This window comes from Adiantum capillus-veneris, chromosome 1 (genome assembly GCF_014529385.1).
Source record: "Adiantum capillus-veneris isolate H3 chromosome 1, ASM1452938v2, whole genome shotgun sequence".
Taxonomy (NCBI): Eukaryota; Viridiplantae; Streptophyta; class Polypodiopsida; order Polypodiales; family Pteridaceae; genus Adiantum; species Adiantum capillus-veneris.
Genome location: NC_140931.1, coordinates 177,568,989 through 177,596,782, shown reverse-complemented (window position 1 = coordinate 177,596,782; position 27,794 = coordinate 177,568,989). Strand labels below are relative to the sequence as shown.

At 42.4% G+C, this 27,794-nt stretch overlaps 1 protein-coding gene across 2 annotated transcripts in view; it reads left to right on the top strand.

The window, feature by feature from the left end:
- Positions 1-27,794, top strand: part of LOC147466066 (Protein kinase superfamily protein) — an 84,571-nt gene that overhangs the window by 46,667 nt on the left and 10,110 nt on the right. Inside the window, exons 5-10 of one of the 2 annotated variants that reach the window (XM_086523640.1) lie at positions 3,548-3,622; positions 3,967-4,214; positions 14,827-14,898; positions 16,813-17,023; positions 17,153-17,182; positions 17,270-17,316. In XM_086523640.1, the coding sequence (XP_086379766.1) occupies positions 3,548-3,622; positions 3,967-4,214; positions 14,827-14,898; positions 16,813-17,023; positions 17,153-17,182; positions 17,270-17,316 (683 nt within the window). Of the gene's footprint in view, positions 1-3,547; positions 3,623-3,966; positions 4,215-14,826; positions 14,899-16,812; positions 17,024-17,100; positions 17,183-17,269; positions 17,317-27,794 lie in introns of both variants that reach the window. The other variant, XM_086523636.1, reaches the window with a different exon arrangement.

Here is a 27,794-nt window from a genome sequence, read left to right as displayed (position 1 = left end):
ACCTTTCTTTATTTAACACATAAATTTGACTCACAATTATCTAGAACATCAGTGCAAAAATCAGGTAAGCAGAAAGATGATTCTTAATTATAGAAGTGATAGCTGAAGCAGATACAATAGGGACAGACTCCCCTTTGAGCTTTACATCCAAAACATGAGTTTTGCCCCTATGTTGAAGGGTGATCTTTTTGTCGAAGACATCCAACACGCCATGTGTTTGGAACATCCACGAAATTCCCAACATCGCATTGTATGCTTCCAATGGCATGATATGAAACTCTTCAATGTCCATATATGACTGGATATGCAGACGCAACTTTCCAATGATGGGAGTAACACACTCTGAGTAGCCAGGACATGCCAACCCTACCTCTACCGTGTACCCCATCTCTTCAGCTCTGATGCCCAGCTTCATAGCTAACTCTGGTGAGATAAAGTTCGCTTTGGTTCTTGGATCAAAGAAAATAAGTGCTGTCTGATCTCTGACTTTACCCCATGCTCTGCACAACTTGCTGGCATCCATGCTTGGCTTGTTACCCACCATGTTTGGCACTAAACCTGCCATGGTAATGTGCTTCTTTCCTTTCTTGTCCTCTTTACCATCTGAGTCAGCTGGTCTTTTTCTTTGTGGACAATCTGTGGCAAAGTGACCAGGCTGCTCGCATATAAAGCATTTATTCTCATCCATCAAGACCTTCTTTTCCTCGAGCGACTTATGCACAAAAGGCTTGCTTTTCTGTTTCTTTGCCTGCGCTCCAGAAGTGTCGGCTGAGTCCTTGTCTTCCTTTTCTGACCCCTTTGACGCTTCAAGAGCCGTTTTCACAAAGGGCTTCTTTGCTGAATTTTTCTTTTGTTGCCCCCCTTTCACATTGCCTGGAAACCCACTGCCCTCTCCCTTCAACAAGGCAAGACCAGTGTTGGCAACTTCCATAAGCTGAGTGAGGGTAGCCACTTTGTTCTTTGTACGGTAATCTCGAAGCCCTTTAGGCAGCCCACAACAATACTTCTCAATTTGCTCTATCAGTGGCACAAACCTGTAGGAGGTTGAGAGCAACGCTTTACAAAACCTCCGATTGTACTTCTGTAGGCTCTTGCAAGTAGCCGCAGTGAGTTGGTGCCGATCCGTCATGACATCGGCTTCAAATTCATTTGACACCCATGCAGATGCAAACATTTGCTTGAAGTATACCTTGTGGCGGGTGCTTGTCCTTGCATCAACAATGTCATCCACCATGTAAACGCATTGTCTTTCAAGAACCTTGCAAAAATCTGCAGCACGCTGAATTCTCTGTTTTTTGCCCTGAAAATATGCCAGATCACCCGTACATTGGTCCTCTCGTGTCCCTCAACCTCCTGGGGGTATTAGGAACGCTGAAATCCTAAACCTGCAAAAATACAGAGCAGACTGTATTTCCTTGTTTTGGGCTCATTTTCGTGTGCTGGTCGCATCCGTAGCAAGTCCTAGGTGTGATTGCTAAATGGCTACAATGATCATGATTTGTATCTAGGATCCTCGACAGAAATGTGATTAATCAGTTGACTGATGCCTTTGTAGAAATGCTAGATTGGTGGAGTCTGGTGCATGAGTACATAGAGTCAGTGTCTACTGAAGAAACTTTATGTTCTTTTGCTATTTTTGCAGGTGTAATCGAGGGCGATTACAATTGTTTCAAGAGGGGGGAATGTCACAAAGTGATGACGTGGCATGCCCAATTGGAAGAGAAATGGCCAAGTGGACAAGAGAAACTAAGCCAACCAACTGAAAGAACTTTTGGAACACCGGCCGAGGGGCCTAAAACCCTAAAGACCAAAAGCTTGAACTCTGAGGAGGATTTCCGTAAAATGCATTGACATGCTAACGTGGCAGGACAATACGGATCCGCATTTTGCGCTATTGGTGCCACGTGGCAGGCTGTACGGATTTCCAAAAATTACGCTGGCTGTTTTTGGGAGACCATAGCGCTAACTTTTGAGAGCAGATGCTTTTGGGAAGAAGTGGTTTTGAACATGTTGCTTTTGGGCATCCCTTGTACGTTTATAAGATCCCCTGGGGCCTTACTCTGCTGAGCATCTAGACGTAGAGTCTGAGAGTAGAGGACCCTTGGGAGTTGTACTTTGCTATGAGCAATAATAAAGAAATATTGAAAGGGGTGCCAATCTTTGGGGCGAGTGCTTCTGGGCTCCTTGTGCCGTGTACTCTCTCTGTCTCTCTCTCTAGTAAAGTTCAATGATTTTGAGGTTTTTGTTCGTATGTTGCTATTGATTTCTCGTTTGGAGTGTCCAAGCTTGTAGAACGATCGGTAGTCCAACCTAGTTGTTCAGATCATATGTTGATCTGATCAGATCAGCATATTGGTTTTTCAGATCTCAGGTCCATTGGCGACAATCTCACCAGTGACCATTCATAGATTAGAGAGCACAACGCCAATTCCCTTGGAGTTTAAACAAGAGCATTTTCCACAGACTCCGTGAGAGATTGGCTTTCTTGTACTAGACTAGACGGGCTAGTGACTGCATACCTTGTTAGCTCGATTGAATATGATTTAGCCTACCTAGCTTACCTAAGTGCAGGGTTTGTGCATGGACTTTACAGATAGGAGAGGTCATGTGGGGGAGCTGATCATGAGAACTGGATTGGGCTATCAGGGGATGAGTTTATATGCTAGACACACTTGGTTCTGGGGTCATAGACATAGAATTTTAAAGGTAATCACTTGCCAAGTTTTGAGAGTGGAAGAACTTGCATAGTCGTGGGAAACGGGGAACCGGAAATGGAGAAAAAATTGGAGTTTCGGGGAGTTTCCAGTCACTATAGGAAGTGAGGGGGGTGGAAACAGAATCAAATGGGAATAGAAACGGAAACGGGGAAACAAAAAAGAATGGAGTTTCAAGGAGTTTTGGGTAACTATGGGAAGAAGTCGTACATGGCTAGTTAAACGTTTGGCAAGACACTCTGGCATGGGGACTGACAGATTGGATGCACATAGCATGTAAAACAGAGCAGCATCTGCAATGTTTGAGGATCAGTTTGCCTTGTGAGACGCTCTCTTTTCCCATCTTACAGATAGTCTCGACTCTCATGGAAATTCAAGCAGGATTGTTGGCTGTGGTGTTAGTACAAACCAGTGCCTAGGTCAATTCATTTCTAGATGTCGGCATACTTGCTTTATGGGAGGGCCACGTCTCTTATGCTTTCATTTTTAGTATTAGCGGCAGACTTAACTTTCTTGGGAAGTGCCATTAGTGAGAATGGCGAGAGAAGTTGTGCACGCATCTTTTATAGAACCTATTACTTCATAGGAACCTTATCCGACAGCATCATTGTAGTGTTTTGTCTCTTGTTACTGTTTTAGTTAGAGATGTCGTTTGTAATTGCTAAGCATTATGTAACTTTATTCATAGACCCCAAAGAAGGGCTTAGTCACCAAAGGAATGAATTAGATTCTAATTCTTATCTGTAGCACCTTGCAGTGTGTTCACCCTGGCTTCATGCTTATGCAACTGATTAGTGATAAGAGGCGTCCTAAACTTGATTCTATATATTCAGGAAACATCTGACGCAGGAGGTTGTCCTAATGTGACAAGACTTTTGGGTGGCTTTCAAACACAGACAGGCGAACAGGTGGGTTAAAAGTAAGTGCTGTACATATCTTTGTTGAATCAGGTAGTTCAGATTTTCAGTGTTAATCTTAGGCTAGACTCGGGACTAGTAAGGGCTATGGAGAAAAACCACTTGTTTTATTGTTTTGGTGTTTACGTGGGACTCCCTTGTTTTGGTACAGTAAAGTGGGTTTTTTTTCTCAGAGTTCACCATTGCTTGCAATTAGCTGTAGCTGCATGTGTAGGCCTCATTGACGTAACTTTAAAGGTTAGTTGTTCAGTGCCATGGTCTGTAGGGGCAACAGATGTTTGAAACTCTAGTTGTTTGCCTTTTTTCTGATTGAGCATGAACTCGTTTCTGTGTAGTGGCTTGTATTTCGAGATGATGGCCAATCAACGGCGGCTGACTATGCCAAGGCTGCTGGCATATCAACTACCGAACGGCGTGCAGTTGGGGACTGGGAGTTTTTGGACTATTTTGACTACAGTCGACCAATCAAACGGAGATATATCTTTATCATCAAGCTGCTTAGAGGAGCCTTTTCTGGTTTGGCACATATGCATTCCAATGGCCGGTTACATCAGAGCCTTGGACCGTCCTCTGTTGTGATCAAGTACTTCTCATTCCTTTTATTTCTTTGCAGTTCTTTTCCATCCTAATTCACATGGTGGCATCTATTTGCATATTGTTAAGTTTGGTACACCTTATGCACCTATTTATTTATCTATATTATGTCGGATACATGTGCGTGTGTAGACTTCACTTGAACAAATCATCAATCTTGGCCTCAATTCTCTCAACATTTCCAATTTTCATTAAATTTTAGAATTTGCCTCAACTTAAAAATTTTGCTTCAAGTTTACACACATATAAGTCTTACTTACAAGCAAACAATGTGAGTATCCACTGATATGTTTCTCAATGTCCCTAAACACCTTACTGATCAGGTAAAGCAGCAGACCGTCATCCATGTGTAATATTGCGAACATAACATAACTTCGTTTGCTAATCCGGACAACCCTTGATGCCTGGATTATTGACATGTATTGTGATGAGATGTTCGATGAAAAGAGATTTTGTGCCCACACCAGAGCTTCACTCAGCTGTAAAGAGCAGAGTGTTGAAACTAGTTGTACAGTAATAATATAACCAGCAACAGCAGTGGAGACGACACAAAACACATGAAGGTGCACAACCTGACCTCAACACACAGCAAAGACCCTAATACAAGACACTCGCTGGCAGCATGCTCAGCTCCATACCGAGGATCGTGCGGCTCAGATACAAGGGGGTGCCCAGGCTAGATAACGTGAGGTAGTGTGCTCTATGGAAACTATGAGGACACTGCGCGCTAGTGGCTAGGCCGCTCTGACAAGACCAACGCCAAGACTGAGATGTACAGGTAGTAATAGATGACATACATACAAGGATCAAAATATCTAGGCGAACATGTAGATTGTGTGGAGGGTGGTATGCCAGGTAGGCACAAGGCCATGCCGACGACCTTGCTACCCCCTCTCACAGCACCCATTCTTTGCTTCATCATCCACCTACTGGAAGCATCCATCAAAGAACGGGCACCATCCCTCTGGTGCAAAGGATCCTCAGTACTCATATTAACCTCCATACTCCGCACACCTCAGATTTCTTTTTCTTAACAATCTTCCTAGCTAGGGATTTCTGGTTCACTTTAGTTGTAGACACACGGGAACAGTGAGTAACCAATCTATGGCAACCATAGTTACCTGGAATGGGAAATCGAAACGGGGAACGGGGAACGACAACATGCATGAAATGCCATTCTCTGTTTCGGATACTCACATCTGAAACACCGAACGGGAATCCGGAACGGGAAATTGGGATGGGAACGGGGAACGGGGGCCTGAAAATGGACATTCCCTGTAACTATGATGGCAGCAACCTATAGCCACGCTACATTGTTTAATTCACCATGACATCTTACATTGTCGAGTAGTGGACTACTATGTGCTCTCATGGATGAAAGCTGCATTGGGAGTGGAGCAAGAGAAGGAGACATGCTTGCGGAGAAGCACAAGTGTGAGGGGAGAATGGAGCAAATGGTGATGGATAAGGCTGTTGTTGCAGATGCTAAGTATGAGCAAACACTTGTAAATGAGTATATCCCTGAGCAACAACATAAGCCTGCATGGCAGCATGGTTGTCATTTTATGGTCTTACGGTAAAGTACAGTATGGTTTTGTATGGGAAAATACGTTGTATTTCAAATTATTGTGAGTACGCGAATGTAGTGCGTATGTGGAGAGGGAGAAGGGGAGAGAGATAGAACACAGGATGTGGGTGGAGTAGCTCACCACGATGTGTGCAGCTCACCAATGTGTGTGAGAGAGAGCCCCTTATTCTTCTATTTAGTAAAGAATAAGTCTGTAGAAGTAATGGGTGGTCGGACGCCTCTGGCGTGTTCGACCGGGGTAAGAGGTACACTGCCTTTACCCCAACAATTTCCCACTTAAAAGCGAATGTGCTGATAAGTGGTTCTAGCATAAGACCTAGTAGTATATAAAAGAGGTATAAGGAGGAATCGCTTCTCAACCTATGCCCACTGGCTCTCGCGAAGTCGATGCATGCCGTTGTATAGGCTCTAGAGGTGTGCGGAAGTGTATGTCCCTATTAGAATCAACATGCAAATCTTGGAGATATCTTGTAATGATTTGCACTATTCTATGATGCATCATACTAGTGTTAGTCATTGCACGACTGACAATCCCAAGTGCAAACGCTCCCGCTTCAGTTGCTACATCGGGTCTCGACACAAAGAGCTCATACATGAGAGTCCCAAAGGTTGATGATAAACGTGTAATCTTTGCCAGCATATCTATGTCAATGTCATCGACGTCATGTGCAGCGACCTCTACCAATCTATCGGCAGTAGGTATCTTAACCCTCACTGCATCATCACCGGAACTAGTCGCGCATGGATTCGTCAATCTCGACTCCAGGGTAGTCGTCACTCCCTCATCGTCCATAGGGATTGTATCCACATGTCCTAGCACTCTAGCATGAGCATGTCAAAGAGCTCATCTCCGTGGTAGGAGGCATCTCTGTCCAAAGAGGATCAATCCGTTGTGTCTTGCTAGAGCATGGCCGCTCTAACTTTGCATCTACAGACATGTCGTGCAAAGCACTTTGGAGCTCATCCGCGAAAGATACATGTCTAATCTCTCCCTAACATGACTGTAATGTAATCGAGACTATGGCGGCTCGCACCTCAAATACATGCATAGGGTAGACCAAGCCAATCCTGTCTCCTCTCGCAATGACTAGCGAACTGCAATGCATCTAGAAAAACTGCTCTTTAAGCAGTACCTGCCATCCACTGTCTCTCAACTATCTCACCGAGATCAAACTTTAAACGTTTTCAAGAACATAACACACATGTTGTAGCATATAAGATGCACCACTGGGTAATGACAAGCATACATTTTGTGCACCCACTATGTTATATGCTGATTTGTCAGCTAGATGCACACGACCAAGGCTCCTACTAGCAAAAGTGCTAAACCACTCACAACATGATGTAACGTAGAACGTTGCATACTCATCTAGTAGCCATCGAGAGCATGTGGCATCTTTATGAGACATAAAAAGCAAGAGGATTACTAGAGGTAGACGTGACATCATCGTCACTAGGATACAAAGCCACCTCTCTAGTCTGTGTCAAAACCGTGTCTGCACCACGCATACATCTGTGTTGCTATCTCATGTGTCTAAAGCAAAGACGTCTAATGTGCCCTTTGTGACCACAAAGCCAACATCTTAAGTGTCAACGTGAACGATTATTGTCTCACATGAGTCATTGTCGTAGAATCAAAACTATCACACATATCAATTGCCATAAGTGAATGTCTAAATGGGATAAGCAAGAGCTATGGCTCTATCGCATGTACAAGAGCAATGTGCATAAACCAATGTCGAAGAGAAGTGCACCAAACTTGGCACGAAAGGAGCTACATGCGGGGAGAAAACACTGTAACTATGTCTGATTTTGTAAATAATTAATTTATTTACGAGAAAAGAATTATCTAATTAGTGTGTGCACATCAGAATAGATCTAGCAGTTTTTGGGGCCTCAGGTTCGTCCAAGTTTGGGCCAGAGTACCTTAGGGAGACCCTAGCAGAAAAATACCCTGAAGCCTTAGTGATTGGGAAATCTGGTCTTCAATGAAGGGGTAGATAGTAGCCTCAGATTTCAGGCTCAGAAAATTACGCGCGCTAGTGCAAGCACAGGAATGAGATGGGGTCCTTCGAATAATAACCCTAAGGCCTGAATCATTTTACAGCCTTAGGATAAGTCAGTTAATGTATTTTTAAATTGTCTATGCCAGACCAAATGATCGGACAAGTGCGAACAGCTAATGCCAGAGCAGTGTCGGTACGGCATTGCGTTGGGGAGCAGCTAACAATTTCATTAGTAGCATCTGTGTGTGCAATTGTGAGTTAATTTTCACATCTCATTAATAGCCTAGGGATTTTTAAAGTGAAAGTTGAAGGGTTTTTAAAGTTATTAAGTAAGTGTGCCAAGTGGCACACTTACCAATGCAAACTAACTCTCTCTCTCACTCTCACTCTCACTCTCACCCTCTCTCTCTTCCCAGCGCCCCCTCTCCTTGATGGCTATTTAGGAGCTCCCCCTCCCCCATTTTCAGTGTTGGCAGTGCTCCTACCCCCCCTATTGTGAGTATGCTCTACGCATTGGAGCCCTCCATGGAAGCTTGAGAGCAGCCCCTCGTGACATATGTGGTGACTTCGTGCTCCCATTGCCTAGAACAAGGGCTCTCATAGCCATAGCCAGCTTTTGCTGAGGTTTCATCGCGAGAAGTTGCAGCAGGCACTCTCTTCGTAGAGTGTGGTGGCTGTAAATTCTCTGTTTTCAGCCCTTAATCACCTCCTTTAGGTTGAATTTCAGCAAAATACATATAGAATCTAGTTCTTCTCTACCTACACTACGCGTACACCAAGTTTCGTGCAATTCCATCGCGGAAAAGGTCTCTATTTCGGCTTTGGAAGGTGCTCAGGTAACATTTTCAGGTTATGTGCAGAAAATTACAGCAAGCATGTGTGCGTGCATTTTGCGTGTTTCTCCCTTGTTTTTGTTGCAGAAATGATTATGCATATAGGGACTCAGTTAGCGGAAAGTAGACTCTCATTTTCGAGAGCTTCCGTTGAGTTTTGTGGAAGATAGACTCTCGTTTTCGAGAGCTTCCCAAAATCTCATAGCAGAGGGTAAATCCTCTCAATATTCAGAGAGTAGCTTTTGGACTCTCTAAGTCAGAAGCAAAAAAGAAAGAATAGAGGACGGGCTATTGCCCCGTTCTTGTGCTTGTAAAGATTCCCCCTTAGTAATAAAGATAATCTCTTTATGGGGGGGGACCAGCCCATCTTCTGGTCCCCAATGAAGTGTCAAGCTTTCTCTCTCTCTCTCTCTCTCTCTCTCTCTCTCTCTCTCTCTCTCTCTAATTCTCTTGAGTATTTGAAGTACAATTAAAAGTCAGTTTACGCTTCCGTATTTTTGTGACAAACACTCTCAAAAGAGCTTACCAGCACTTGTAGTGCTCAAGCCCATCAACGAATAAAATCCCCCGTAGTAGTGTAACCACAATGTGCGTTGCAATCGTCACACTAATGCAATTCTCAACTGCCAAAAGTACATGGAACCTGTAACCAATGACTTCATGTAAACTGTATGCAATAGACTTACGATCGGAATATTCATCGATTGGAAACCGTGCATACCATAAATCTACCTGTAGCCACTGTGAGCATACATAAATCTCACTCTTGCGAGAGTGTTTACGAGAACACCAATTCGTGTCCAAAAACAACCATATGCCCGCCAATGAGGGAGCAAAGTCAACCACAACAAGAGAGAATCACGGTCTCAATCCAATGACCACAAAAAGTGTATTGCAATCAAGCCAAAACTATGGCGAGAAATCCAGGGAAAATCGGACAACCTCTCCCCTACAAAATGAGCAAAATCTCAATGCAAATTGTCAAACCATAAACCGCATCCAAGATGCCAAAGTGGGAGAAACTCTCGACCACTATAATTTGACCACAATATGTCAACAAACCAATGGACATTCGAACGGGAGTAAGTCTCTTTTCGAGGAATCAGAAGAAGACAATGGCAAGTTTCCGGCGAGGGATCTGGATAGAAAGGAGTACAAGCGTCACAATAAGAGGTTGATAGTGTGCGAAGAGAATGATCAGTACTCCAAGGACCCGAACTTCATGAAGTATTTGAAGAATCACCCACTTGATGAGGTCCACTCCACTCACCTATCCATTCGGCCATGAAGACAAAAGCAAAAGCAAGTGCAGAAAAACAGAAATTGTACTCGCAAGAAGAGTTTGATGACATTGCTGAGGAGAAATTTAGTCAAATGATAAAAGCCAAAAGGCACTCTTAGAAGAAAAGCAAGTGAGAGGACTATCGTGGTTACCTAGGCCGGCAATCGACTTTCAAGGCAGCTAGTGGATCCAAGAAGCGTGTTCAATTCGAGGATGTTCTTTTGCATCTTCATCCTCATCTTTAGAGAGTTCCGATGATTCCTCTTTCTCTAGTTCTAGTAGGATGAGAGAAGGCGGAAGAAGCAGAGAAAGACCAAGAAAAGCAGAACCAAGAAGTCTAGAAAGCACAAAAACTAATCTAGCAGCTGAGAGGAGGAGACCTTGTCCTCTTCTAACAGTTCTGACAATGATACCCACTCTTTTGGTACCATCTATGGTAGGAAGCAGAATCACCTGTTGAGAGCCACTCAGTACGAGAACCTCGAAAAGAAGAAAAAGAAGTCCAAAGAGTTCAAGGATGGGGACCGAGCACTAAGGTTTGACAAATTTTCATGCTACAAAGATTCCCATTGAGTCCACTCTTACATTCAGCAGTTTGACATAGCTTTCTCTGGGGGCAACTTCTTTGAAGCCTCCAAAGTGCAAAAGGCGGCATCTTTTGTGAAGAAAAATGCTCAAACATGGTAAAGCTTTGATAACACATGGGTTAAAGTTTAAGAAAGTGTTCACTCGAGCATGGTTGACTAAGCAGTATGAACATGATGTGATTACCGCTTGGAACCATCTCGTATTGTCATACCTTGGCTACATATTCTCAACGGCTTTGGGATACCTTTCTGCCAGTTACTTTTTTTCAGAAGATTCCTTTCTTTGGAGCAGGTGGAGTGGTTTTATTTCGGATTGCCTAAAGAGGTTCGGCGATACTGCTTGAGGCAAAAGTCGAAGAGCATTCATAAGTTCACGGAACATGCGAATGACAGTTTCTCCACTGCATTCAGACTCCTTGTTTACCCAACAGATGAGCCAGCATCCAAGTCAATGGGAAAGGAGTCTTCCAAGGAGAAAAAGGGTAAGAAGTAGAAGAAGAAATCCAGAGGGCCCAAATTGACAGAAGAGTAGCGTGCTGAATACCTCAAAGAGGGCAAGTGTTATGGTTGTGGTGAGCAAGGGGGCACATCTATGCGAAGCGTCCAAAGAAAGAACCAAAGGAAACAACTGATGGTGAATCAGAAAGTTCCGATTCACAACGATGTGCAAAAGCAAGAGTAGCAACATTAGGTCTTAGGGCACAAGAAAAAGAAACAGAAGGTTAAGCTGATCCACTAATAATTTGGTCAAGGGCAAGAACTATCCGGCTTGATGCAAAGTGAATGGAGGAGAAGGACTTCATAGATTCTTCTCAGTACTAGAGCTGTACCTTGAGGTTTTTGATTTTAGCATTCTCTTCCTTAAGTGCACGTTGAATCAATGGGTTGAATTTGGTGCGGTGCGTGCTACATGAGGGGGGCCACTCCACCCTTTGTCACAGATTGCCTAGATTGAATAAAATCACTAATTTCTCCATGAGATTCTAGGTATATTGATAGATTGAAAGTACTTTGCGGAATGACTTTATGAAAAGATGTACATTGAATTGGAAATTTCCTTTGTTTTCAATGTGCTCTTTCATGTGTGTATTGTTAAGAGTATGTGTTGGAAGATGAAATGTTTGCAGCTTTTTGTCTGACGATTGATCTGAATTTATTGCATCTAGATATGTGCTAGAGATCGGTGAGATCTGGATGTGATGGCTACTTGAGTCAAGGATGTGATTCTAGTGCATCGAGACTTTTATCTGGATGAGATGATTGGATACTAATCTTAGTGCATCAAGAGTTTTGAAAGGATAAGATGGCGAGCCAATGATTTAGGTGCATCAAGAGTTTTGGACTAGATCAGATGACTAGATTAATTGTTTGCACCTCAGTGTTCTGTGTGAGAACTAATTTTTGATTTGTGAAATGCATGCTCTATGAATGTACCGTCTTGTTTGGGGCGGTGATTGGCATATTTGCTTGAAATGTGAGAAAGGATATGGATCTGATAGTGACAAGATTTAATGGATCAAGACATCTGTGAAAAGATTAGTGCGATTTTAGATGTGATTGCTAAATAGATTACAATGATCATGATTTATATATGGGATCTTGACAGAAAATGTGATTGCTAAATAGATTACAATGATCATGATTTATATATGGGATCTTGACAGAAAATGTGATTGCTCAATGACTGGTGTCTTTGTGCAAGTGCTAGATGTGTGCATTCTGGTGCATGGGAGCATAGGGTTAGTGTCTATTGAGCTAGTTTTTGTCCTTTGTCTATTTTGAAAGCAATTGAGGACGATTACTGTTCTGGTGCGTGGGAGCATAGGGTTAGTGTCTAGTGAGCTAGTTTTTGTCCTTTGTCTATTTTGAAAGCTATTGAGGACGATTACTGTTCTTTAAAGAGGGGGGTACACAAATGTGATGACGTGGCATTCGAGTGAAAGAGAACATTGTCTAAAGCGCCCAAAAGTGGCCGAAATGAAGGACCAGTTTGAAACCTCAAATATGATAACGTGGCACCTATATGGACATTTCAAAATTCGCGACAGATTCTTAGATTTTTAGGAAACAACTTTTTGGGTGCCAACTTTCTAGAGCCCACAACGACTTTAATGTTAAAAGAGAGAGAAAAGGACACAAGAACAAGAGAAAACGAAAGAGAACACCCCCCACACTCATTTCCCCACACTCACACTCTAATTCATGATTAAATATACACAGTTTAGCGATGATATGGTGTTTGTTGAAGGAAAAACGTGTTTGGTTTGGATTAAGGATTGAGTGGCAAGGAATATTTCCTTTGGTCCTATTAGTTCTAGATTATCAATGTTACTTAGCATAGGAAGATCTAGGCATACTTTACGTATTTTCTAGGAGAGCTTACCATAGCGTGTATTGTACTGCACCGTATTGTACATATCGTACGCATGGACCTACCTTGATCCAATATATAAATCGGCCATAGCTTCCAATATATAGGCTTTCCATTTTTTAGAAGCATAACAACACCTTTAGATGAATCTATGCAAGAGGGAAGAGGACTATCACTGTGTGTTTTCCTGATTTTCGAGAGAGATAGAGAGCAAGAATGATAGATTTGACTGATTCATCAAGAGGAAAGAGGACAAAGAGAGCAAGAGTGATAGATCATGATTGTGTATCTTTCTAATTTTCGAGAAAGATAGAGAGCAAGAATGATAGATTTGACTATTTTTATGTATGTGCAAGACAGGGAGACAATTTGAGAGATCATGTGCATTTGTGTGTGTATGTACATGTGAGTGAGTGAGGGATGCAAACAATATCTAGAATTTTGGCTCACAAACTCTGTATTTATGTGCACAAGAAAGAGTGATAAAGAACCTTTAAGTACACATGGAGAGAGAGAGAGAGAGAGAGAGAGAGAGAGAGAGAGAGACGTTTCATAAGGCTGCTGCTTCTTCCACACTGCACTCATCAACACATATCTGTAAGGTGTGCAATGTAGCTTGCCTTTCGTGAGCATGATGATGGCCTCCTGTCAGTGTTGTGCGCGATCGCGACTTCGTATCTTGTGCGCGATGATGGCCTCCTCCCTACGTTGTGCGCGATGTTAATCCCAATGCGCACACGTATGCTCTACCTGTATGCACTGTCTGTGTGCTTAGTGTGTTTGTGATTTGTGTGTGCTTACGTTTCTTTCTGTGTAGCGTTTACTTACTAGAAGGCCATGTAAGCTACAAAGCCACTTTTATAATAATATTGATATTGATAGTTTTTGTGCTTTCTATTTTCTGGCCAAGACTTTTAAAAAGCGCAAATCATGTTTTAGTCAACAAAAAACATGATTCAACATAAAATTAGGAAGATAGTTGGTTTTTTCAAGGCATGGAAAACGGCCCTTTTCCAGAGCCTGTAACTCAAATTTTAACAAGAATTTGGAGAGGCTTGTGAGAATCTACAACGATTGTCTTGAAAAGATCTACGACCATCGAGAGATCAAAAGTTTTGAGTTTTGATTTCCTTTTCTCCAAAATTAGCCGACAATTTTCAAAAGTCTAGAGAGAGAAAAAAATCAAGCATTTCTTTTGCTTTCACTAAACTTTTAGAGCATCAAACGGAGCTCAAATTGAACAAATTCAAACCCAAAATTTGAAGGTGGAATCAATAGCCCAAAAAAATTCCAAGTTTTTTTCAGTTTATAAGCTAGCTTCGTGGATATAGAGCACTTTATAACCTCCTTGGTGTCTGAAGCAATAATTCCAGGAAGTTGCTGAGTTAAGAGGACACAAGAGCAATCTAGTGCTAAGCGCTTGGAAGTTTTTTATTAATTTAAGCATGAAAAGCTGTAAAAATGCTGCAGATATTGAACTTGCGTCAACAAGTGATGAACATTATGTAAAGCTGGAAGTCCACAAGAAATACATTTTTATAGCGTCAGCAGGCCTGATGTGTTGATGACTTTATGCATATGCTCAATGACCGTTAAGAAAACCAAAAGATTAGGGGCTTATAGATCTGAAAGCTATTCCTCCGTTGATAAAAAGTGCTAGTAGGATCATTAGAGGTGAAGAAACATCTGGAAAGGGTAAGCGTATAACTATTTTTTCTTCACGGAAAGGGTAAGCGTATAATTATTTTCTTAGGCAGCACTTGTATTGATGCTTCATTGCTGAATTATAATGTGCTTTTGTTTTCTGCTGCTTATCGGCAGCTTCTGCCTTCGCTTACTGTCAATATATCACAACATGAAAGTGGGATGCAGCATTCAAGGTTTTAGTTCAAAGTAGAGCTATGTTTATCTTATTTTATTGGTCATTCCTGCAGCACATTGGCAGAGAAAGATGCTTACTCTCTTGTTCCACAGCTGCGAGATATGGCATTTTCAGTGGATATCAGGTGTGCATGATAGCATTTTTCAATCTTCTTGGTACTGCATGCAATGCTATTACAGTTTAAAAGTTAAATTACTTGCTAATGCATCTATTTTCGTCTTCAGCTGATTATTTCCAATCTGCATCATGCACCTCTTTTCTTGATATCATTCACCCTTCTTCCCCACTTTTTCTGTATTATTACTGCTCTTTGTTTTCCTTTTCCTTTTGCCTGTTGGTATTTTGTGTTTGTGACTTCTAGGCACGGGAATGTAACTTTGGTGTTATGTAATTTAATTGCACATAGTTGTCTTGAGCTTCTTTGGATGCTCAAACAGTCTTTTTTTCTTCGGCCAAATAGTACGGACGTATTTTAGAACATGAGCTGAGTCAATGGGCTGAAGAAGAAGAAGAGAATTTTAACGTCTTAGGAAACTATCCCAAGAGACACATGGTTGGGCTAGATAGGCTTTAGCCAACATTTAAGGTTCACTCTGGGCCCTTATTGAGGATGGTGGGAAGAGGCATTGTTGCTTTGTGGAGTTCTGCAAAGTTTTAATATGAAGCAACAGGTCAGACTTATGAAAAGAAGGAAAGACAATAGGGTCCTTGAGGAGATATAGGGGCATCTATACTTTATATGAGGTAGTGATAGGCAGAGTGTGAGTCCTAGAGGACATGTCAAATGCGTTTTCGAGCACCGTTTGGGGTTGAGAAAGGGTGCCTACACCCACCCCCATTTGACCATGCATTGAGGAAATTACTCATTACATCATAGGTTGGATGGGACTAGGGTGAGCCTTGCTGGTGTTTAGAGTTCTATTTGGCTACATGTTGATATAACACATCTTTTAGACTTAGTTAAAAGGTTTGCAAGAGCACTGTAATCAAATGCATTCCTCTTTGTCGACGGAGTTTTGAGAATGAACCTTGCAAAAGCTGAAATAATGGTGTGCAACACCACACAACCATGGGCAGAGTTGTCAATACTAAGTTGAGCACATTGACATACATTAGTTGTAATGAAGGAGAAAAATTAAAGGTGTGCACATCGACATACATCAGTCATAGACTAGATTTGTGAATATGGTTCCACATTTAAAATCTTATTGTAGTAACATCTTTTCGTTCTAAATTACGACTTTGTTTTTGGACTTATTCTCTAATGTGACTATCTATCGCTGACTAATCAACAGTAGAGAGACTCTTAATCTGATTATTATGTTACAACTTCCTAGCCGTGCCAAATGTTGATAGAAGCGCACTTGTAGCAACTCTGGGCAGAATCAATTGGGAATGCAATGCCTATTTTGAGGAGTGGCTGGTTTTGCTACAATTCAGGGGGTTCTTCTGGACAAAAGAAGAGTTTATATCCTTGTGTTTACAGTGGACTAGCCCGTTTAATATGGCCACAATTTGAGGAGGGCAGGGACAGTCTTGAAAACCACAAAAGATAAAATCTACCAAATATGCCAACCTGGCATGATTTTCAGGTTGCCATGCTTCATGTTCAGGTCTATATTTCATACATATAAATGATTGAGAGGCCAACCATGGGTCAAGAAACTCCTATGTGCATGTAAGCAATTGAGAGTCGGATCAGGGCTCAAGAAACTGCTTATCATAAAATAAAAGTCTCTATTTCAACTACGCGATAGACCTTCTACGGAGTTTCTAGTCAGACCTCTGGAGGTGAGGTTCTAGTCTCCAGATTACTTTTCTTTTAAGTTGAAAACTTGTCAAGTTTGTCAGTGTAATGAATGTAGTGGTGCACATTTAAATAACGGATGTAATGGTGCACATTTAAATAATGATCAACGGTTTATCTCAGAAAGTCAAGCTTTGCTTGTTGCTTTTTATATTCAACTATGACTATTGATTGGAGTCTGGCAACAACCAGAAAGTGCTGATATATGAGCTAAAGAAATTTTTTCTTCAGTGATGAAGCAATTTTCCGTAGTCATAGAAGTGGGTTGCCTTGGAAGCAGAAACTGATTGATGGCAGAGCAGATGATCTCTCTGTAGGGTCGGCAACTGCAGCATTATCAGAGGGATTGTGGCGAAGAGCAAGAGCTGCTGGGGCTTTGACACCTTTTGAGCAGAAAGCTTTTGGAATTTCTGATGATATGTATGACTGGCTTTTAATCAATGTATGCTCTTCCTCGTTCTCTTTGCAATGCTTTTAATTGAAGTTTTGTTCTTGCATGTGACCTGCTTTCTACAAAAGATATGCAGCAGGCTTGCTAATGGCATACATGATCTTTGTTTCTTTCTGCAAGGCCGGGTCTATAGATGGACCTTCCCTTCAGGTATTGTGTTACTGTTTTGGAATATGTTCCTGAAGATCAGGTAGTGGGATTATCTGAAATGGTTTTTTATGTGCTTTGTGCATACAGAGATTGTTTGAGACAACGTTTCGTTTGGATCTACAAGCGGCCAGAGAGTAAGTTTCCCTTTCTCAGCCCTGACAGTCCATCAAGGGAGTTACTTTCCATGATGATGTTAGAGGGGTCCATTTTGCTTGTGCAATACATCTTCTGAACAGCATGCCATTTTTATTTAAGCAAAGAAGAAGAAGAAGAGAGGTTTTAACGTCATAGGAACAATCCCAAGAGACCTCAAAGACATCTATCTGAGAAGGCTCGAACTCAAGACTGATCGCTTATATTCTTTGAAGTGGAAGTTTCTTTTTTTTTTTAATAGCTAGAGATTCCATTAGTTAAGAATGTCAAAAAATAGGGAAAATAGGCTAAATGCATTGGAAAATTCCCTGAAGGATTCTGATGGGAATGCTTATGATCATGCTGTGGGCAACCAGAGGATATGTAGCTATACTAAGTGTCTGGACATGCACGGTCTGCGAACAGACTCACAAAAGTGCCAGATCACTTTCTATTCTAGATTGACTTGACTGAACTGAACCGAACCGTGGTCATGCTGTAGCTTGTCCACGGACACATAGGGTTGGATGTGTCACGTGACAGAGTCACAGTAATAGCTCTTTCTCATAGATTTACACAGTTTTTTTTGGCCCTTGCAAGGTTTTGCTTTCATAGGCTAGTACCTGCCCATCTTGCATTGATACTGCACCAATGCTATTTTCACAGGCGTCACACTGGACCACAAGTGACTTCCTTATATCTGGCAAAATGATTACTGGATCCGAAGTCATCTTTTCCTTCAAGAGATTAAAAGCTGCAATCTCTTTTCGAGTCCATTTAAAAGTTCCTCTTTCTTTTGTGAAGCATGCAGAGGTGAAGCAATCTTTCCAGATTACGAATGAACCTTCTGTAATAGGAGCATAGTCCCAAGAAGCTACGGACGTCATGCACAATCTTCAAAGTTAGGCATGTCTCGATTGCTTCAACCTTAGCAGAATCCATTTGGACACCATCCTTTGACTCTATGTGCCCTAAAAAGTGGATATCTTCTAAGAGGAATTCACTTTTCTTGTGGTTGATGAGCAACATGTCACTGCGTAACTTTTCGAACACAATGGTCAAATGATGCCTATGCTCCTCTTCATCCTTTGAATAGACTTTCATGCACATTAAAGAACGTGCGCACAAACTTTTGATGTGGACAGAAAATCCTACCCATCATCGTATTGAACGTACTAGGAGCATTTCTAAGATCAAATGGCAACACTTAAAACTCGTATAGACCCGAATGTCGTTCTAAACATAATCTTGTGTGCATTCTCTAGCCTAATACGAATCTGATGGTATCCACTCTTAAGATCTATCCTGTTGAAAATTGCCGCACCCTCTAAGCGATCAAGAATATCATCAATCCTTGGAATAGGAAATCTGGTCTTGATGGTATTCTTATAAAATGCACGGTAATCAATACACATGCGCCAAGAACCATCTTTTTGCACTAAGAGCACTGGAGCAAAAGGGTGAAGAACTAGGTTGAATCAACCTTTTTTCTAGCAACTCCTCTACTTGGCTCATAATCTCTTTCAGTTGGGCGCGCTAAGCCTGTACGAAGGCCTATTTGGTGGGCACCAAATCTATCGTTCCATCCTCAGGCCTCTCCGGTGGTAACTGAGACGGTAATGAATCAGAAAAACAGTCACTTTTTGCCTCCTTTTATAAAAGTGACCATCCACACTCGCCGGGTCAACACTACGTCTGCCCGGACACTGAACACCCATCCTTACGATGTTATAGACTCGATCCCCTCTCTTGTAAGCGGGACATAACATACTTCCCCCCTTAAGAACCATCGATGTCCTCATCAATGAAGTGGGGATACCGAGCTTTCAAAGTACTAACTCATTCCCAAGTAGCAGACTTTTTAGATTGACCGTTCCATTTAATAAAGTACTCATAAGCACACCGACACGAATGACAGGTACTGTGATCTAAAAGGGCCTCTAGTTCTTGAAGAATATACTCAGTTTGGATATCTTCCCATACATTTTTCTCGATAGGCACAACAATGTCAGCTTCATCTAGTTTTTCTTTAAGGCGGTTGACATGAAACACTGGATGTACACTAACATCCAAGGGAAGAGCCACTTTATAGGCAACTTGGCCAATTTTCTTTGTGATCAAGAATGGACCACAAAAACTAGCTCAAAGCTTATAATATGCTTTCCAGTTCGCATGGTCTTGGAATCCTTGGGTATTTTGAGATAGACCCATTGTCCCACGTCTAGAGTCCGTGGAGATCTCCTTTGATTAGCATAAGTAGTAACTCGATCGCAAGTTGTGCTAGCTCAAAGCTTATAATATGCTTTCCAGTTCGCATGGTCTTGGAATCCTTGGGTATTTTGAGATAGACCCATTGTCCCACGTCTAGAGTCCGTGGAGATCTCCTTTGATTAGCATAAGTAGTAACTCGATCGCAAGTTGTGCTTATACCATCCTTAGCCAATTCGAGCATTTCTTGCATATCATACAAGAAATCACGAGCTTGGGGATCTTTCTCCAAGCCAATAGCAATAGGGGATTTAAGCTCAAATCCATACATGAGCGATAGGCATCCTTGGGTATTTTCAGATAGACCCATTGTCCCACATATAGAGTCCTTGGAGATCTCCTTTGATTAGCATAAGTAGTAACTCGATCACGAGTTGTCCTTATACTATCCTTAGCCAATTCAAGCATTACTTACATATCATACAAGAAATCAAGCTTGGCGATCTTTGACTTTCTCCAAGCCAATAGCAATAGGGATTCAAGCTCAAATCCATGCCTGTGAGAGACATAAGCGCTCAACATGTCCTCCAATGTTTGATTCATCCTTTCAGTTTGTTCGTCGGACTCGGGATGATCAGAGAACGACATACACAACTTCGTCTAAGGGTGAGCAAGTACATCTCGCCAAAATCGCCCAGTGAACCATATAGCTTATAAAGCTGCATATAGCTTATAAAGCTGCTGATCAATTATAAACGCCAACTCATAGCTTTTTATTGTCGACTTCGTTGGTATACATTTTACCATTTTTGTGGTCGATCAACCACAACCTAAATGGTAACAAACCAACAATAAAATTCATAGAAATACTCTGCTACTTGGTATCGGGGATTTCCAATGGATGTAGCAGGCCAGATTTCCTAAGGCCCTTTGCCTTGTTGACCTGACATTGAGTGCATCTCTTTACATAGCTCTCTATGTAAGAGCGCATCCTTGGCCAATAGAAATATCATTTGGTCGATGCTAAAGTTCTTTGGATGCCTAGGTGTCCAGTGCTCGGAACACCATGGCATTCAAACAAAAATCCTTTCGAACCTCATTGGTTTCTGGCAAGTAGACTTTTCCATTTCTAAACAATAATTCACCTTTAATAGAATATTGTCTCTCCAGCACGACTCACTTGGGTCTCCGGATCACCCAAGCCTGTATGTGAGTCACACCCTACTTCGACCTCGTGCCATATCTTGCCAAAATGGCTATCGGAACGACATGGCCCTCAGAGAAAGATAGAAATCCATCGAGATTTCAACCATAGACAAGTCATTAACCTCATGAATTTGATTGAGTGCGTCAACAACTTGATTGTTGGATCCTTTCCTGTAGCGAATTACAAAGTCACTCTCTTGTATAAGTTCAACCCAACTAGCCTTCCAGCCTCTGAGATCACCCTGATCATAGACATAGCGCAAAGAGTGATGATCTCTCCATGCAACAAAGGTAGAGCCATAGAAATAATGTTGCCAATTCGCCACCAATTTCTCAAAGCGTGGACTACAACGTAAAGCTCTTTTTCATACATTGGATAACGCATTTCAACGTCAGAAAATGTCTTACTTTCAAACGCAACAAGACATCCATCCTGATACAATGCTGCACCATGCGCATAATCACTAGCATCCATTTCAACTACAAACGGCTTGCTATGATCTAAATATGCAATATTAGTGCAGTAGACACCAAGTGCTTTAGTGTCTTAAATCTCTCATTGAGACGCTCATTCCAGATGATAGGAGGATTACCTTTACGGTGAGGTCCCGAAGTCTTCGGTCTTTTCACCCCTCCCTTCGAAAGTTACGTAAGGAGAGAAACAACTTTGGAGTAATCCTTGATAAAGTTGCGAAGCGAACCCACGTTGGGTGAGTTTGGGCGGCGGTGTGTGTACGTGGAAGTGATGTGTTGTGACGATTGTGACGTATTCTTTGTCTTTGTATTACTTTCTTCACTTGATTCTTTTGCAGATACAAAGACGTACTAGATCAGAGACCCCTGTTCTCGAAAGGATGTCTCTCTTCGCCCAAGAGTCGCACTTGTTCGGCGGATAACCATGCCTTTTCAACTAATGGCTGCACCTTTACGTCGAAAGGTCATGACTCTATAGCAGGACACGACTATTGGCCTAAAGTGATGTCTCTTGACCTATGGTCATGTCTTTTCATCGTGTCTCTTCGGTTTCTATATAAGAACACTCTTGTAACAGAATTCAATAATTCAACACACATTCAATCTCTTGAGTGTTTGTCTCTAGTTTTAATTCACTTTTAGTTTTTATCTAAGTTTAGTTATGAATAAACACACATAGTAAGAGTGTTCTCACAGTGGTATCGAAGCAATTTTTTTTTCTGGGACTCGAAGGTAATGAGTCTCTCACCCTCGCCGCTACACTCTACCTGTCTCCTGGAGTTGTATGGAAGCAGAAGAAAGGTGGTACACACACGACTACTACGAGCATGAGGTAACTTGAATTTGTTCTACTTAATACTTTATATATAACAGACATGACAACGATGTGCATACGGCGTACCCGGAGAAATACGTGCACCCTTTCCTCGGGTTGCACCTCTTCGTCGAAAGGCCATCGCGATCGGACACCTTCGTGGCAGCAGGTCGCACCCCTTGGGTTGCAAATTACCTTGCAGCACACCCTTTCCCAAGCGATAGCCCAAACGGCAACGTGGCAACTTTTTTTACGCTAGTTGACAATTTACGCTGGCTGAAGAGTTACGATGCATAGTATTTTTTACCTTAGAGACTTAATTTTAAGTTTTGTTCACCGGACCTAATTAGTTGCACGACCAAATTGGGTGACTTTGGCATAATTTTAACCCAAAGGACACACAAGAAAAACAACAACATGGCAGCCAACGAAACCTAAATTGCAGGCAGAGAAGCACACATCGCTAGAGTTGCTTCGCACACTCGCCCTCGCGGTGATTAACCCGTGTCGGCTTTGCACTTCCCATGGACGATCAAGCCTATGATGTTCAAGTCCCGTACCTATCATACGTAGACGAACTACTTGAAGAGATCCTTCCCAAAAATCCTCCTCTGCCTTTGCCGGCTCCGGAACCACTTTCATTGCCCGAACGGGTTCCAGTTCCAGTTCCCCGTCCCGTTCCCGTTCCTGACCCTCGGCCAGAGCCGGAACCGGCTCCAAAAACAGTTCTCGCTCTTAAAGTATTAGTTCGTGAGCTTATTCCAAGTTATCAGTTAATTTCTCTAAGCAATTAGCATGGCCGAATCACAAGATGGCAACAACTCGACTCCACCCGAGGACCCCATAGCAGTTCTCAAAGGGTAGATGGCGGCACTTTTCACGAGCCTCGCATCAATTCACACTCTCTTGGAGTAGATGCAAACGCAAACCGCTTCCAGAAGTCATACTACTACTTCTCGGACTACAAATGCTGTTTCTCTGCCATCTTCTTCCAAAGCTTCAATGGTCGACCAAGAAGAACCACTCAAACCAAAGGTTTTGCATCCGAAATTTTCTCACCCAAAGCATGGTTTCTCAGAGACAACTAGACATAAATTATCTTCGTGCGAGCAAGGAAAGTCTCAGTATGAATATACTTGGAATCAGCTACATTTATAGTTCCAAGAAACCTACTTCTTATTTGTCACGTGCACATCTAATCCTATGTGCATGTGGAGAAGCTACTTCATGTCTAGGGTTCAGGTCAGCTTAGGAAGTGTTATGGCACCTTTGTGAGTCTATTTGCAGGCCGTGCATGTCCAGACACTTAGAGTAGTTGCATATCCTTTGGTTGCACACAACATGATATTTGTATGACAGTCAGTATTATCTTGAGCAAAGTTCAATGTTCGCTTCCGCTGCACCTTACATTGGTATCAGAGCTTTGACAGTGTTCTGTATCACTCAAGGAAAGAACCACAAGAATTTTTTTGCTTGTTGCGGTCGCACGTAACCCAAGTCCACTTGGGCGTCGATTCCTAATCGTGTTTTTGAAGAGTGATAGGTCACCCAAGAAAGAAGGGCTTGTCCGGCCTCCCCTTGTTCCTCTTTTCACTCATTAAGAGCGGACTGTGCACTTAGCGGCCGACCAATTGACGTGAGGTGGGAAAAAACAACCTTGGTGTGAGCGCAAGGCCGCCTAGGGGTGCGCCCGTAGGGAAGAGTCGAGCTCGGGCAAGAGAAAAGCCTTCTCTAACACAGATTGCAAGCTAAAGACCTCAAGAACCTCAAGAACTCAAAGACCTCAAGAACCTCAAGAACTCAAAAACCTCAAGGACTCGAGAACCTCAAGAACCCAAGAACCACAAGAACTAATTCCTTGTGGACTTAAGTACCCAAGATCTCAGTGTATGGTCATCAACGAAGTGGAATGAATACTTTGCGCGAAGGTGATGAGCATGGAGGTGGCGAAGAAGAATTTTCCCACCAGGAGGTATTTCCTACCCTCCCTCTTCCCCATCTACGCCACGGTTTGCACCAAATCCTATGGAGGCTTTGGTCAAGATGATAATGGACATGATGTTACAACAAGAAGCGCAACGCGCCGCCTTAGATCGCGAGCGCGAAGAAAGAAAGGCAGCCTTAGAGTGTGAGCGTGAGCACGCACGCTTGGCAGCCAAAGAAAGAAAGGCAGCCTTGGAGCGTGAGCGTGAGCAAGCGCGCTTGGCGGCCGAGGAAAGAAAGCCAGAATTGGATCGCGAGCGCGAAGACAGACGAGCGGCCTTGGAGTTAGAGCGTAAAGAGCAGAGAGACCAACGCATGCAAGAGTTGGTCCTGTAGGTACTCACCTCGATGCCCGAGCCGGTCAAAGATGTTGGTAGTTCATCAAGTAGCACAAGCAGAGAGAGTACCTTGAAGCTCGAGCCGGTCAAAGATGTTGGTAGTTCATCAAGTAGCACAAGCAGAGATTCCGACTGCAACAACCCCGTCACAGAGAAGTTGACGTTCATTAAGTATGACGATAAAATGGATGCTACTATTATTCATTCTTGGTTGCATCAATTTAATGCTTACTTTGTGTCAACTAAGAAAACATGAAATAGCAAAGTTCTGACGGAAGCCATGTACCTTGCCGGTGATGCCATTAATTGGTACCACGCATGGCAAGAGGCACAGTTGGCCGCGCACCTAGAGGCAGCCGACGAAGACACGCCCCTTTCCTTCAATTGGGCCGACTTCCAAGACAAGTTCAAGGCGCGGTTTATGCCTCCTTAGTACCTAGCACGGTTGAAAGAAGATTGGCCCAATCTCAAGCAAAATGGTATGCCAGTCATATCTTTTTCTAACCGTGTTTTGCAGCTCGGCACCCAATTATGCAAATTGGACGATGAGCACAAAGAGGCATTCCTTTTTGGGTTGGACGAATATATCAAGTTTGATGTAGAAGTTTTCGACCCCGTGGATCTCAACAAGGGGGTAGCAATTGCTCTCTCCCAAGAGATGAAGCACAACAAGGGAAAGCCTAAGGAGAAAAAGTCTTCTCAAAGTACCTCTCAGACTCCTCAGAACCCTCATAACGGTAAGAACGGTAAGAATGGTAACTCTTCTAACCAATCTTCCTCTAGTCTTTCGGAAAAGAACACTCAAAATGAATCTAAGGGTAAAGCTAACACACTTGCTAAACCTAAGCTCACCCCCGATGAAAAAGCTACACAAGGAATCATAGGAGGATACATCACAGCAGAACAACAAGTCAAGTATTCTAGGGAAGGTCGATGTTATCGCTGTCAAGTGAAGGATCATATAAAGAAAACATGTCCTAAGATTGAAGCTAACGAATCTAAAGAACCCACAGAACCCACATCCTCTGTTAATGCCATAAATGAGAGCACTCGTATGTCCCAATTTTCTCATGATCCTCTCATTGATGAGTCTCTCATGAAGTGTTATGGTCATGTGAATGGTCAACACATGGTGGTCTTGTTTGATTCTGATAGTATGCTTGATGTGATTGATGACTCTCTTGTCGAAAGAGCCCGCTTGGAGGTTCGCAAGACATCTCCTTTCGAGGTGTCGGGCTTTGCTCCCGGAATGGACTCTCACATTACACGAGAGTGCCTTGATGTGTTGTTCACTGTTCAACAAGCATCTTTCTGCAGAAAATTTGTAGTGTCTCCTCTTTCAGGATGTGATATGATTCTAGGCATTCGATGGTTTCGTGAGCATAACCCTCTCATTGATTGGGCGGATAATACTCTCACTTTCAATGCCAAGAGTGATTCTCCCATTGTCATTCGTGGAGAGGTTCATTCTTTACCTCTCATTTCTAATGTGTAGGCGAAGATTGAAAAGAAACAGGAGAAGGAGACTCTCTCAATCTTTTCTTCTCCAAAGCACGACACACATGTTTTGCATGATAAAGATGTGATTATTCACAAGGATGATGATTTGCATGATAAAGATGTGATTGTTCACAAGGATGATGGTTTATATGATGGTTTTTCCAATGAAGCTAACCTCAATCACGCAGAACTGATCTTGGCTCTCAAGTCAAGGTCCACAGAACCCACTCAGGAAGTAATGTGTGCTCGCATGATTAGTCAGCACGCATTGTGCAAGTGTTTTATTCGCGACGGTTTCTTGTAATTTCGTCACCGTCTTTACATGTTCCCTTTCCACAGGCATGCCGTATTGTACGATGCACATAATTCACTCATGGATGAGCAAGGATGTATGCGGATCACTCTCGAAAAGAAGAAATGTTTGCATTCAAGGAATTCACATTCGATGTCTCTTCCTTGGCATGACACAGTCTCAGAAAGAGCACAAGAAAGATTGACCAATAAGCATCGGCATTTCCTTTTTGATTTGCCACAGTTGATATATTTAGATCAAAAAGTCAAGTTTCGATTCCATTTTTTGCGTGTGTTTAATGAACGGTTTGACACTCCATGACTTGGTTCATCTCAATTGTATGCACATTCATTTAGGAAACATAGTAGTTTTCCACTCACTCTACATGGAATGGATATGTTCATAATTTTATGTTGGAAGTAGTTTCAGAATTTTTCCTCGTCGAAAGTTAAATTTTCCTCCATAGCCAAAGTTAGAGCATTGAAGCAGCCTTAGATCACTTTGTCGCTTACGGCGTGGCCCAAAGGAGCAAGAGTTGCAGACCTTTATGAAGTTCAAGTATCGCACGACCCACGCATCAAAGTGGGCTGGCGAAGAGTTCTTCCAAGGATTCTAGCCGTGGTCGGCGATCTCCCTCGACGCCATATAGTTTGGTACGAGTACCTCACTTTGAAAAGGAGGGGATGCCACATGTACATCTAACCCTATGTGCATGTGGACAAGTTGCTTCATGTCTAGGGTTCAAGTCAGCTTAGGAAGTGTTCTGGCACCTTTGTGAGTTTGTTCGCACGCCGTGCATGTCCAGGCACTTAGAGGAGTTGCATATCCTCACGTTGCACACAGCATGATCATCAGTATGTCAATCAATACTCATCTTGAGCAAAGTTGAACATTCACTTCCGCTGCTGCTTACATTATTGGAATCATCACCAACAAAAGTAGCAACATGAAGCTTCCAAAGGATCTCATCTTAAAAAGAAATCACTAATATCAAGATGGGCTTACATAGTGGCACATATATCCGACCCCAGTCGAGTACTCGATCATGAATGCCGCGACATTGGACAAGTTTCCCCTCGCGAGCCATGCCCTACATTTAAGTCTTTCTTGTTTGATGGAGGTAAAGTTGAAGATTTATTGATCTTTTTTGTGCAAGAGGATTCTTCAGAGATGTAAGAGACAACAACTCCCTAAACCTTCTCCTTCTCAATTCGAAGCCTTAATATCCGCTGAAATAGCTGAAGATTCAACAGATTCTGGTTCTTGTGTGACAACCAACAGACACATAACTCCTTCGATTGTAATCCAGGTAGAAAAATTTGCCTCGTCACCGCCCTTGCAAAATAAAATCTCTCTCTGAACAGATACCAAATGCAGTGGTGAATGATAATCCTTTCATCTTGAAGACTCCATTCCTTATCTTCAATGAGACAAAGGATAAAATAGATAGAGACTCTTGTAGCACGACTTTAGTGGTTGGTATTGAATCTTTGGACACAACTTGTTTCATAGATAAACCTTTATAGGAGGACTTTGCTGTTCCAGATAAACCAATGGAGTACCTTGCAGATTTCCAACCAGTGGTCATCACTCAACAGAAAGTTTACCAATAGTTACACTTGAAGCATATAAAGATTCAGTCTTTCTTGGACAAAGCTCGAAGTT